At 33.5% G+C, this 13,406-nt stretch overlaps 2 protein-coding genes across 3 annotated transcripts in view; one reads left to right on the plus strand and one right to left on the minus strand.

The window, feature by feature from the left end:
- The window catches only part of LOC129748583 (uncharacterized), a 443,445-nt gene that overhangs the window by 325,263 nt on the left and 104,776 nt on the right, over positions 1-13,406 (plus strand). The window lies entirely within an intron of this gene.
- LOC129748593 (uncharacterized) lies at positions 8,005-8,711 on the minus strand. Its single transcript, XM_055743252.1, has 2 exons — positions 8,602-8,711; positions 8,005-8,539 (listed from the first exon to the last, which is right to left on the minus strand). The coding sequence occupies exons 1-2, from the start codon at positions 8,644-8,646 to the stop codon at positions 8,063-8,065; spliced, it is 522 nt and encodes a 173-aa protein (XP_055599227.1). The 5' UTR covers positions 8,647-8,711; the 3' UTR covers positions 8,005-8,062.

Here is a 13,406-nt window from a genome sequence, read left to right on the forward strand (position 1 = left end):
AAACTAAGTTTTGCATCCAACTCTACGCCTAGATCTTTCACTGAGAATTTTCTTGTTACGGAACAGTTGTTTTCAAGACAATAATCGTGCACTATGTTGCTCATTTTCCTTGAAAAGGTGATCACGCTGCATTTTGAGGCATTGATTTTCAAACCAAAATGGCTGCAACACTCAGAAAATTTGTTAAGCGCATTCTGTAGAACCATACAATCCTTGGGATACCGAACAGGAAGGAACATTTTCAAATCATCCGCGTAGATCAGCACAAACACGTCACGCAGCACTTCGGGGAACTCGTTCATTACAGTTATAAAAAGTAGGGGCCCCAAGTGACTCCCTTGAGGTACGCCGCTGTTGACCAGGAATACGCTGGATCTCGCGTTCCCAAGTTTTACAAACTGAACTCTTTCCATCAGGTACGAACGTATCCATTGTAGACTAACACCGGTGATTCCATTTTTGCGCAGCACTGACAGAAGAGCTTTAATATTGATAACGTCAAAAGCTTTAGACATGTCTGTGTATATGACATCAACTTGCGAACCCTGCGTCGTTGTTTAATTATTATGCATAATGTTTTGTTCATGCTATAAATGTATGCAATAAATTTACCTCAAAAGAAAAATTTACGCTGATTGAGGAAACACAAAAATGGAAGTGTATGCAAAGGAAGGGATGTGAGAGAAAAAAGTTTGTATAACTAGTGCGGTGAAGCAAAAAGAAGGAAAAAATTGAAAGAAGAAAAAGAAGAGTATGAGTAATTTTCAAAATAAATTGAGTGAATTAAACAGTGATTTGGTGAGAAGGAAGTGTAGATAGCAGAAAAAATATAAAATAATACTTATAAAAGTAGTGTGTTCCTGGCCAACGTTTCTAAGTAGATTATTTTTTTAATCCTGGGTTCGGCTGTAAGGGTTCTAGTTCTGTTGGTAGCTGATGGGTAAGATGTATTTTTCCCGTATAACTGTATAAATTCGAATGATCATTCAGTTGCCAGCTGGCCAGGTATATACACGGATGCCGGAATACCTGTAGTTAATGTGTGTCATTCAATATGATATTCATTTTTAACTGGTTTTGTACCTGATTGATTCATTCTTCCAAATATACGTACATAAACACATACTACATTCATTTCATAACAGCTTACACGAAGCCATGGTGCCGGGTATGGAGTTCTGCTGTCTATATAATATATTTTAATCCATACTTTGATCAAACTGCGGTGAATCCGTGCACCCATGGTGGATTATCAACATACAACATACAACATACAGTACTCGAACATTGCTTATGTTATTTCCTGTACATTTTCCTTAAGCTATCAATCGCATGCTACAGGTCTCCTAGGAAACTTGCGGTGCGTCGTTATTATTTTCAACGTCGCGACGTATGCGACGTGTCGCTAGTAGCCAAAGCTGCTATGGCTATGATTATTAGCGCTCATATTTTGGATTTTTTCTGAATGCATAATATGTAGGTACTTCAAAACTGATTTAATACACTTGACAATGGCGTCTTTTTTAATTATTCAAAACTTTTTTGTAAATCATGTTTTGAAATAATGAAAAAAAATTAAAATTAGACATGTGTCTTCTGCTTATTTTCATACCCTAAAATCACTTTAATTTGTATTTCTCTGCTTGAACCGATTTTATTCATAAAATCGCATAAGCTAGACATATCATATTTCGTTTACACTCGAGAAGCTCAATCACCCAAAGGGCTTGAAGGGAAGACTCAACTGCGTGTATCAAATATAAGTTGTCTGAGCATTACTCAAGATAAGAATATAAACTCAATTTGACCTATTCGTGATCTAAGAGTTGTTTTTGAAAATCGATTTTTAAATCTATCAAGCATTTGACACTTAATTTTAATACGGAAATCTGAATGTGGCAAAACATTTTTTTTTCATTTCTGGGAATTTTTAAAAACTGGAGTCTGAGTAAAATTAGTTTGGCCCAGATTCGCTAAAGGGTGAAGACAAATTCAGCCCTAGGCTCGATCTCTTTTTTCCAAGTCAATCACCAGTAGTGGAGACGGTAACAATATCAGCGGCCCTTGTCTGGGGCCAAAGTCAGAGTTCGTTGTGATATGTGCCGGAGGCCTAGAAAGACCTAAGTCAGTGTTTGCCAAAAGTCCATTTTCTTAATTAAATCTAAGTAAAATGTCGATAAAATACAGCCCGCCATTAGAAGTTTGTAATGTTGTATAAAGAATGTGTACGGTTGTTAATCTTCGGAAGAAGGTCTGATGCTATCGATACATGCAATCAGGGGCGATCCTGATAAGATGTCCGCCGAGTTCGAGCCCAAAAAAAAAAACTGCCCGCCAACTGCAACACTAATAACAAGTCGCGAATACCATATAGAGCATGGGTGGCCAAACCATGGCCCGCGGGCCACATGTGGCCCACGGCTGTCTTTTTGTGGCCCGCGAAGCTTTTTTAAGAATAACCATGTTCCAATTCTAGTTCTTTTAAATAGTTGAGGTTTTTGAATGTTTGTGCCATTTTCAGATGAAGGTTTTTTTTTTTCTTTCATTTCATCAATTTTATTATTCAATCATCTTAAACTAGATTACATTAGAATAGATTTTTACTGTTTTTTTAGCATTATAACTTTCTCGGTCAGTTTCAACAAAACTTTATCGAAAAAAAAAACATTTTCAATTTGACTGCATTATCATAATGAAATTGAACGCACAAATAAGCAGCATCTTTTAAAAGTATTATAAGATTAAACTTTAAAGAGCTAATCCAACTTATACAATCGAGGCACTATCTTCAAGTTGCACTAAACACGTAATGATTCTATTTGCTTGATCTTCGTCCCACCTTCCTCTTAGAGAAAATTTCTAAATTTGATTCTAAAGCTTCCAGTGAACTTTTTTTAGCTCGACGCGTCTTAGATCTCCCAGCTCTCACGAAACCATCATCTTCGGTGTTTACTGATGTTGCAGAATCGTCTGAGTGTATTCGTTTAAGTCCAGTACTAGTGGTATCGAAATCAGTCTCCATAACGCCATTGTCTCCGTTTAAGCTTTCAGACGAAGAATTCGAAAGCTTCTCGCCCGACTTTGATGACGCCTTTACCTCGACTCGGTTGTCTTTTTTCCCCCCCTCAGGCACAGTCTCCATTGGTCCGCTACGCACCGATACCGATTGAACGATATTCAACTCCTTACCCATTGTTTTTGACGGCGATCCGAATTTTTGCAGAGTAGCTGAATATGTTTGGCATTTATTGTTTCCATCCGTGATTTGTGCCGATTGTGTTTCTGGACTTGTTTTCTTTTCTTGTTTCTTCTCTTGCTTTTTGTTCTGTGGACATTCTATTTTAAGGTGACCATCCATCTTACATAAGAAGCATTTCTGTTTCAAGCCCTCGTAGTAAATGCGCCCACGACGGTTGAGAAAATACAGCGTAGACGGTATTTCCTTTTTGAGCTCCACGTACACTCCTCGAACTCCGGTAAACAAATCCAGTTCTAAGTCTGCTGGAACCTTTTCACGTACAACCCTTTTTACGCTGCCATATTTCGAAAGTACCGCTATCAAATCTGAGTCTGGAATCTCTGGAGGCAAATCAAATATCCTCACATATTTGGTAAGTCCTCCAGCAATGCCCATTTTAACAAACACCTTATCACCGTTGGAATATTCAAATGTGTGCATTTTCGGATTTTGTGCCAGAGCGTCCTTCATGAATTCTTGAGACTTAAACTTTATGTAGACTGACCTTTCCTCTGCAATTTTGTACGTCGTTTCCATGGTGTTTCTATCTGCATCGAAGGCTTTAACAAATCTGGCCACCTCTACCAGAGATGGACCAGCAGCACCGTCCGGAAACCAGAACGATATCGTATTTCTTACCAGGCTGTCAGCCATTTTGGAACACGTGTTCCGTCAAAAAGAAGTTATAACAATTGAAACCACAACTTGCAAAATGCTTTATCTTAGAGCTTGAACGATAACACGTCCTGCTTGAACCAAGTCTGATCGTCAACTGAATCCTAGTTCTATTAAATAGTTGAGGTTTTTGAATGTTTGTGCCATTTTCAGATGAAGGTTTTTAAAATCTGTATCGAAACAAAAGCAGAAGAAAAACTTGTATATTTTTTAATTTTCCAATATTTGACACATGAGTAGTACTTTCGAATAACAGATGTGTATTGCGATGAATTTCCCTTATGAGCTCCTGAACGAGTGCATATAACTTGTTTGAATTTTGACTATTTTTTGAAGGCTCCATGGAAAGAATAATATGAATTTTTCAAAACTAAAATTTAGTACGAAGTTATACTGCCCCTACTCGCATAACAGTCCCATATGAATTTTCGTCATTTTTCATCTAACCTGACAGTTCGCATTTTGAACATAGGGCTTCAATATAAAACATAAAAAAAAGAGATTTTGTTCTAGAAATTTCGAGAAAAATATCAACTCGTGGCTGTCCCATATGAAATATACCCGCATAACAGTCCCATATGTGAAATACCACGAGTTTATTTACTTTTCAAAGTTTTTTTTCGGCGGAAAAGTCATTGATTTATTGCTTTGAATCATTTTAAAAAGATTCAACTCATTTGATGTCGAATTATGCACACTAGTATTCGAAAGCAGGCCAGTCAGAAGGATCGAATGTCTTCCTCAGCGAAAAACTATCAGATACAATCAAAATCATGAACTTAAATTAAGAAATTCACAATATTTTTTCCAAAAATATGTTTGTTTTTCTGATAACTGCGTTTAGAAGTTCTAAAATGATCAAATTTAAGTCTTAGGAAGTAGCTTGGTGAGCAAAACATATTCTGTATGGGTTTGGGAAAAAGGTTTGAAATATGCTCGCATAACAGTCCCATAACGAATAAAAATGGTGCTCCCGGCCTTATCAATGCTCCAATTTTAAAAATTTCAGGTTTAACGATTTATTATGACAACCTAGAACACCTTCCATCAAACGATTTTCGTTTATACTGAACGTTGTGGTCACAATTCAAAAATATATTCCAAAACAGAAAAAGCTGATTTTCTCACTTGCTTGTTTTTGCATATGGGACTGTTATGAAAGTAGGGCCAGTATAGCGATATGCGATTGACACGAAAAAAAAAAACATTTATTTACATCAAAGTTTAGTATTTTGTGAGTTTTAGAGCGAAGAAATTACTTCACTTTTCATTTTTACCGTACCATAAATATTACGGAAAAATAGATACATGAAATGACAATGTGCACAGTATGTCTTCGAATTTTCACTCAATTTTAAAATTTGCTCATTTTTGTGGACGGTATTTTTTAACAGTTTTTGCAGCTTGATTATGAATTTTCACATAGATTTTCACTATGCGTTTTGATGTGCCTTATTGTAATATCAAAGTTATGTGGATTTCTAATACAGGTTTTACGGAATATCTTATATCAAACACCTCTTCAGTTTTCAAAAATCTGTTTGGATAGTGTCAAATTTCTAAAAAAGAATTCCTCAGATGTTTCTATAGCCGCGATCACTGTTTAAAAATCCGATTTTATAGTACGCTTTTCATTTGAAACTGCATTTTGAATTGTTGAAGTTAGTTCAGTTTTGAAACTATCACTTTTGACTTAATAATTTTAAAATAAGTTTCTGAACAACTTGGTTTGCCAAAAAAAAAAAGGATCATTCATTCTTGCTGCCGATAAAATTGCTATATTTGAAATGGACATTCGTGAAGCAGTTCGCACATGTTAGAAGTGAGTTGAATTTTTTTCAGAACGCTTGCAGTTGATACATATTATCACGTCATTTTTGCCAACTTCAACGTTGATAAAGTCGCGAATGCCTTAAAAATGGTAAAACGACTATAATCGAAACAAAAAAAGTCACATCATTTTCTTTGCCTTTTTTTTTAAGAAAAATTAAATAACTCAACAATATACAAAAAATAAAAATCAGAATTTTTAGATTTTGAAAAATTGTACGACCATGACAAGGGCTTAATGTATTTTAGAATTCAAATTATTAGGCATTTCTGCACCAAATTAACCCAAAAGAAGTTTCAACCTAAAATTAAAAACTAATATATGTATTTGAAATAACTATTGCTCCATGACACATATTTCTATATCCAATTGGATCTGGATATAAACAGATGCTATTTTAGTTGTGAAATGTTTCTAATTTATTTGGTCTAAGAAATGAGCTCTCAATAATTAATTATTCTCTTTTTTGAATCAATCCAAGAAGAAACAGCAGAAACCTGTACCGAATCTTATTCATCTGTCTTTTATATATATATATATATATATATATATATATATATATATATATATATATATATATATATATATATATATATATATATATACATATATATATATATATATATATATATATATATATATATATATATATATATATATATATATATATATATATATATATATATATATATATATATATATATATATATATATATATATATATATATATATATATATATATATATATATATATACCTGTATATTTTTGAAAGAAAACAAAAATTATATTGTTATATCATCATTGAAAATAAGTTATTCATTAAGTTGCTTTGTATATTAAAAAAAAATGATAGTGACCGTCAAGTGAAATCGCTTAAGTGACCGATCAAGTGAATTTCAATTGAGTGACAAAGTCAATTTCAAATGTTTTCTCAGGTCATATCTTTCAGTTGTAGTAGTTTTAAGGTGAAATTTCGGAATATCAAACATGAATCAACTTAGTTTCTTTAAAAAAAATATTTATTTAAAAAAAACGATGTAAAACCCCTCACTTTTTTCCTTATTAGGGTTCAAATAGATGTTTCGGTTTGAAAAAATCATTCACTTCCTGACGAGACATTCTGGTTGATCTTTTCTGAAAAAATAATAAAAAAAATTAAATTTAACAAGTATTTATTGTTTTGCATGATACTTACTTTAACTTCACTGTACTTGAATATTTCCAAAATAAATCATCATCGGAAAACGTATCCGAAACCTGATTACTTTAAGGGGGATGCCTTTTAGGAAACAGGATTTGCGGTGGACACTGTATCTCAGCACAGAATCATCTCAGCACAGAATCATCAGTCAAAAAATCAGAGCAAAATATTTTTAATAGATGTTTTTCTGGGCCCCAACGTTTTTATTTAACTTAAAAAAAATTTTATGAAATTTTTGTGGCTGTTTGAAGTAAAAACTTCGATTTTTCACGAAAAAATCCGCCATTTTTTACCTGTAAAATCTCCTCAAAGTAAAAAAAAGAAAAAGAAAAACGTTGGGGTCTGGTATTTTATATGTAGAAATTATGTTCCGAATTTGAAAAGAATCGGATAAGTAGTTTTCAAATGACGATGTCCACGGACTTTAAAAATGTGCTTTCGAGAAAAACGCGTTTGAAATTTCTGCTCTTGCTTTCTTGCAGTATTAGATAGCAGGAGATAAAGGCCTATAATTTCTACAGTTTTGCTTCAATTGACTTGAAAATTTGACAGAACATTCTTGAAATGTTTTACAATAAGAAAATAAAAAAATAAAAAAATCGATCGACCCAAGTGTAGCATTTGATGCAGCAGATGCTTGCCATCCACATCCTTGAAAGATGTATACGATGTCAAGGAAAAAATAGGTCTCTTCAAAGAAACTGAAATATCACTCAGATCCTAAATATGGGTGTTCGTTTTTATATTAATAAAAGTTATGTGTGAGATATAAAAGTATGTATGCAAAAAATTGCAAAATATCTATTGTTTAAAACAAACGCTGTTTTTTCTTCAGATTCAATCAATCACAAACATCTTTCTGCACCTAAATAACAATGTTTTGAAGAACACTGGAAAATCGTATTGAACGAAAAGCTTGTTGAGCTAGTTAACCTTAAGAAAATGTTCACAATTTTCGAAACAGGTTAGCAGAGATAAAGCTTCATTTACATACATACACATGTATGAAAAATTCAGTTATAGAGCAAATTCCATCAAAAAAGGAAAAATACGACCGATTAATACGAAAATAAGTTTATTGAACCACTTTCGAATTCAGATGATTTTTAAAATGCCCTAACCAACCAAAAGTCCTTTGAGCAAACTATTGATCTGTGCCAGCGGATCGGACGTACTGCCCACTGCAACAGGATTAAAGTTAAATCCAGGGATGAGTGAGGCAAAAGATTTTACCGATATAGCAATGGCATTAATGAAGTCGAGCGTTGGAGCTAGCATGGCGACTGGAGCGTTACTTCTGGCGGCTTTAACCATTTTGGGTCCCAACTGTTGGAAAGTACCCGTTAGCTTTACCACTTCTTTGGTAATTTTGGTGGCCAGAGCATCAGTTAGTCCATTGATCCAACCGTCCAGGCGACCAACGTTAAGATTGTTCAGCTGTTTGATCACTAGCTGGCTATTGGCGACTAGCATATTGCCGTTCGATAATTGGCCGGAGCTTTGCATCACAGACTGGACCAGAACGATGCTTGCATTTTTTAGCGATTCGATTGCTGTCTTAAGTTCGGTTTTGGCTGATCCGGCTAGGGAGACCTAAAAACAAGAAAGGTTGAAACATTCGAAAGATGAAATTATCACAAGTCTAAGAAACTTACAGACACCAATCCGAAAACCAATCCAACAAAAATTAATGATTTCATTTTTTTTTGTCAAGAGATACACCTGAATCGAAGGAAAATCACAGATTGAATGTTTCCAGCTAAATACTTACGCTGAACAGTTTAAGCTATTTTCAGATTATTGGTTTTACTAGCTTTATTGTTGAAAACAGTCAAAATAAGTTTCATAGTACAGTGGAATACATTTATTCTGTGGATGAAAACAACCTTCGTTGTTGGTTTGAAATCCGCATTTGTAAAAACTATACCGAATTGATGTTTAAATTTGATATGTTATAGAAATGTAAGATTTTTTTCTAACAAATTAAAGTTTTTAGAAATTATTCTTACTACCGCCAAATGATTGGTTCCTTTGAATAGTTATTAAATTCACAATCAGTGACGGTACTCAAGGCTAGTAGAAAAAAAAAACCAACTGTTCAAATATCTGCTACGTGTTGATTCATTATGCGAAACATTTGAATAAATAAATCTACCCTATTTTCGACCATTGACGTATGAAGCTATTGTTTTTGGGAAAGTACACCTTCTAAAAATGAATAAATTGCGTGAAAATAATTTTTATTATAAATTAATATTCGATATTGTAAAATGACAGCTTTCACATCAAACTATTTTTGGAATACCGTGGGCGTGATTGAGTGCTCATTTATATCACTTTCGACCATAAGTGAAAAGGAACCCCTAGATGCCGGTCCCACGGCTTTTAACTAAAGCTCAATCACATGGTCAATCTGGTCCGATCAGAAATGATTGTTTGACCTTTTATTGTTATTTTAATGTTCTTTTCTATTTTTCTTAATGTTCTTTTCTATTTTTCAGATCATTCGGAGGTGAAGTTTTTTTTTCTCTTCAGATATATTCAAATAGTTGGAAAGTAAGAAAGGAGTAGGTTAATATATTCAAATACCATATTCCTCCCCAATGCTCCAGTGGATGTGTATTTGCGGTTTATGAATTACGATGGCTTATTCTTAAATCTAGCTTTTTTCAATCACTGGGGGCTAATTAGATGGAAATGATATTTTGTGGTTTAAGGTTTGTGAAACGGATCTGTCTCCTGAGTTGTTTTGATAGTATTATAGTTCGAAGCAAACAGTCTTGACAATTTTTAAATCTCATTCAAAAGTAGGCATTCAACTATGTGAGGCAGGTAGGGTAGGGCGATGCTCAAACGGTAAGATAGGCTTATATCCATATTTTGGTAAATTCGCATGATTTTGTGATGTTATGATAGGAATAAGGTAGCTTACCATGGCCGTAGGAACGGGGGGGGTTTTGGGGGTTAAACCCCCCCCATGAAGGCCCGAAGATGCCAAGTGAAGTGTAGTACTAAACATAAAATATGAATTTTCTAATCAAATTTTGATGAACTACGTAAATGAATCAAGAGTAACAATAGTGTAACAATCTTGACTCCAAAACCTCGAAATCTCATTCCAGGACCACAATTCTACAACAGTTTTTCAAAAAATTTCTCACTTGTTGACAGTAATTGTGTCCCAAATATTGAATCCCAATAAAGTTAGACTAAGCTTACCAGATTATACGGATTTGGACCAGATTTTCTCACTCTATTTGCAAAATCAAACGAAAATTTCAATTGTGTCCTTAGAATCATGTCATCTTGTCTCCAAATAGTTTTTTTAATCAAATTTTATCAAAAAACATAAACGATTTTTTGAAAGATTGATTTTTCTAATGATTCTGTATCGCCTGATGTGTTTCGAAAAAGTTAAAAACAATAATCCGTGTGTTTTTCTTCTTTATTTTAGAGGAATAATTCTGAAATTTGCCTGCGTATTGGACGGGTTTTTAAGAAAAACTTAAAACAATATGCCCTTATTACGCAAGGTTTCAGGATAAAATTGCCTGGATTTGCCAAGCCCGGATACTTGATCCAACATAAGTGTTGCATTTCAATCTTAAATGTGATGAATTTTCCACATTCAAAACTCTGAATTTCGAAATATGAAAAAAAATATTTGAAATTCAAACCACTTTCAAGATTTGGATCTGAAATTTTTATTCTCAATTTATGTGTAGAGTTGAGTCATTAAAAAAGTTTCATGAGTCCAGAAATTAAAAATATGTAAAAATTTCGTTATTCACAATTTTATTAAAATTTTTCAAGTTCAATTACGAATAAATAATTGAAAAAAAAATCATATTGAAAACCATAAGTTCAAATTCAAATAAAAGATTTTTGGTCAAGGGTTCTGAAACAAATTTCGCTTTTTGTTTTCAAATTCATAGGATTTCTTATCCGGAATTTAGATTCAGGCTTAGAATTTGGGTTCAAAATGCAGAATTCAGACTTGGAACTAAAATTCTAGGTTTGTATTCAGATTAAGCTCAAATTTAAGTTTCAGGGATTCAAATTGAAGGAGATTGGAGTTTGATAACTTTGATTCTTGATTCAAAATTAAAATTTTAAATTTATCAAAGTTAGATTAGAAACACAAACCTGGTGAAAACCACATATAAAAAATAAGATCTGAATGCATTTCAAAGAATTTGTTTTCTGAAAAATCTAGATTTTGATTTTGAAAACTTTAATAACAGGATTTAAATTATGAAATATTAAATATTAATTGATAATTTTTGAACTTGTTTTTTATCGTTATGTAAAAATTCAGCTGGAAATTTTATTTACAAAATTTACATATATTGCAGATTCTTCAAAATCAAAGGTTCTAACTTAGTCTTAAATTTTAATCGAGTTTTCAAGAGTAGTAAAAAAACCTTATTTGAACCGCAAATCTTATTTTTTATTTTTATTTCTGAATATTTGATACATTTTCATCCAATGCATAAAACGGTTATGCTTATGGTTCAGAAGCTTGCTAAAGTAAGTGAGTTTACAAACAAAAATTTCTGAATGAAGGTTCAAAATCCAATTTTTTGTCTCGATTTTCGATGCAGTTGGCGCACCAGGTATTAAAAAACCTATCTGGAACAACTGTGATCGATGTTTACTCTTGGGCTCGAACTCACGGATATCAGCTCAGGAGGCAACTGATTTACCAACTGAGCTATATCACAAATACCTGAATTTCTGAAAGCTTCATGAACAAAATTGGCTTCTCGTAGGACTTCATTTCAAAAAATAAACAACTTTTTATGCAAAATAACTTTAATTTGAATAATTTGGACTAAGTACATATACAATTTTTCACTTGTGTAGGCATTGTTTAAGCAAAAATGTTAAGGGGGGGGTTAGGGTCTAACACTTTCAAAAAATCGATTTTTTTATTTTTTTATTTTCTTATTGTAAAACATTACAAGAATATTGTGTCAAATTTTCTAGTCAATTGAAGCAAAACTGTAGAAATTATAGACCTTTATCTCCTCCTATCTAATACTGCAAGAAAGCAAGAGCAGAAACTTCAAACGCGTTTTTCTCGAAGACACATTTTTAAAGTCCGTGGACATCGTCATTTGAAAACTACTTATCCGATTCTTTTCAAATTTGGAACATATTTTCTACATATAAAATAACAGACCCCAACGTTTTTCTTTTTTGTTTTTTTTTACTTTGGGGAGATTTTACAGGTGAAAAATGGCGGATTTTTTCGTGAAAAAACGTAGTTTTTACTTCAAACAGCCACAAAAATTTCATAAAATTTTTTTTAAGTTAAATAAAAACGTTGGGGTTCAGAAAAACATCTATTAAAAATATTTTACTCTGATATTTTGACTTCAGATGATTCTGTGCTAAGATACAGTGTCCACCGCAAATCCTGATTTCTAAAAGGCATCCTCGAAAGTGCTCCGTCAGCGGCTCATTTTTCAATATTTTTCTACGAAAAAATTACTAAATGTTCTTTTAACAATGCTTTGTATAATGCAAAAAATTTGAATACATTTGTTTGAACGATAGCTCTAGAAATAAATCGTGAAAATGGTGTTTCTTTATACCCGTTATACCCTAGTTAATGAGAAAAATTTGTCATCAAAACCCCCCCCCCCATGAGCCGGTTCTTCCTACGGCCCTGTAGCTTACTTCTACTATTAATTTGAGCTAGAATTTTTATTAGTTTGAAATAGGCTTGCTTCAAAAAGCAAAACAGGCTCTCACATCCATATTTTGGTAAAATAGTATGGTTCTATGATAAAGTCTGCTTCATTTAATATTGGAACAAATTCTTTTGCTCATTGTGGCGCTCCTAGTGGACGGATTTGGAAGCTTTTTTCACCCACGTGTCGGGAAATTTATTACCTTTCACCATGTATTTATGTCATAACACCAAACGATAGCATTTTGTAAACAACCGCCATGGAAGCCGAACGGAGAGATCAAATTGTGCACAGTTTTCTTACGAGTACGAGTACAAGAATTTCTTCGAAACAGCAATGAATAATTTTTCTAATTTTTTTATGAAAGAGTAAAGAAAATGCTACATTTGTATGAAAAACAAATTATGAATTCGTTAATAAATGACTGAACTACACGCAATTGTTTGTGTTCCAATATTAAATGAAGCAGACTTTACATCCGTCGAACTTGGTCAGCACTTGGTCGTACAGCTTTCGAGCACGGATTCTGGCCACATTGTTCTGCTTCAGCGTCCGATTTGGCTGTTTGCTGGCTCGGAATGACCTTATTCCTTCCCGGAGACGAATTCGTCGCACCGTACTGTGAGCGGCCTGGGACTTATTGGCCAAATCGCGGTCTGAAAGATTGGGATTCCTCTTGACGGCCTTCATGACTTTCCCACGCAGTTTCCGGTCGACAGTTCCACTCCAACGCTTCGAATGCGGCTTCCGAGCCGTCGTCA

This window comes from Uranotaenia lowii, chromosome 2, assembly GCF_029784155.1.
Source record: "Uranotaenia lowii strain MFRU-FL chromosome 2, ASM2978415v1, whole genome shotgun sequence".
Lineage (NCBI taxonomy): Eukaryota > Metazoa > Arthropoda > Insecta > Diptera > Culicidae > Uranotaenia > Uranotaenia lowii.

What these genes read in the sequence shown, in the direction of transcription:
- LOC129748593 (XM_055743252.1), bottom strand. Translation starts at nt 8,646, where the DNA reads ATGAAATCATTAATTTTTGTTGGATTGGTTTTCGGATTGGTGTCT. An exon ending in TGGTTTTCGGATTGGTGTCT is followed by an intron (nt 8,540 to 8,601) that starts GTAAGTTTCTTA and finishes TCTTGTTTTTAG; the next exon opens with GTCTCCCTAGCCGGATCAGC.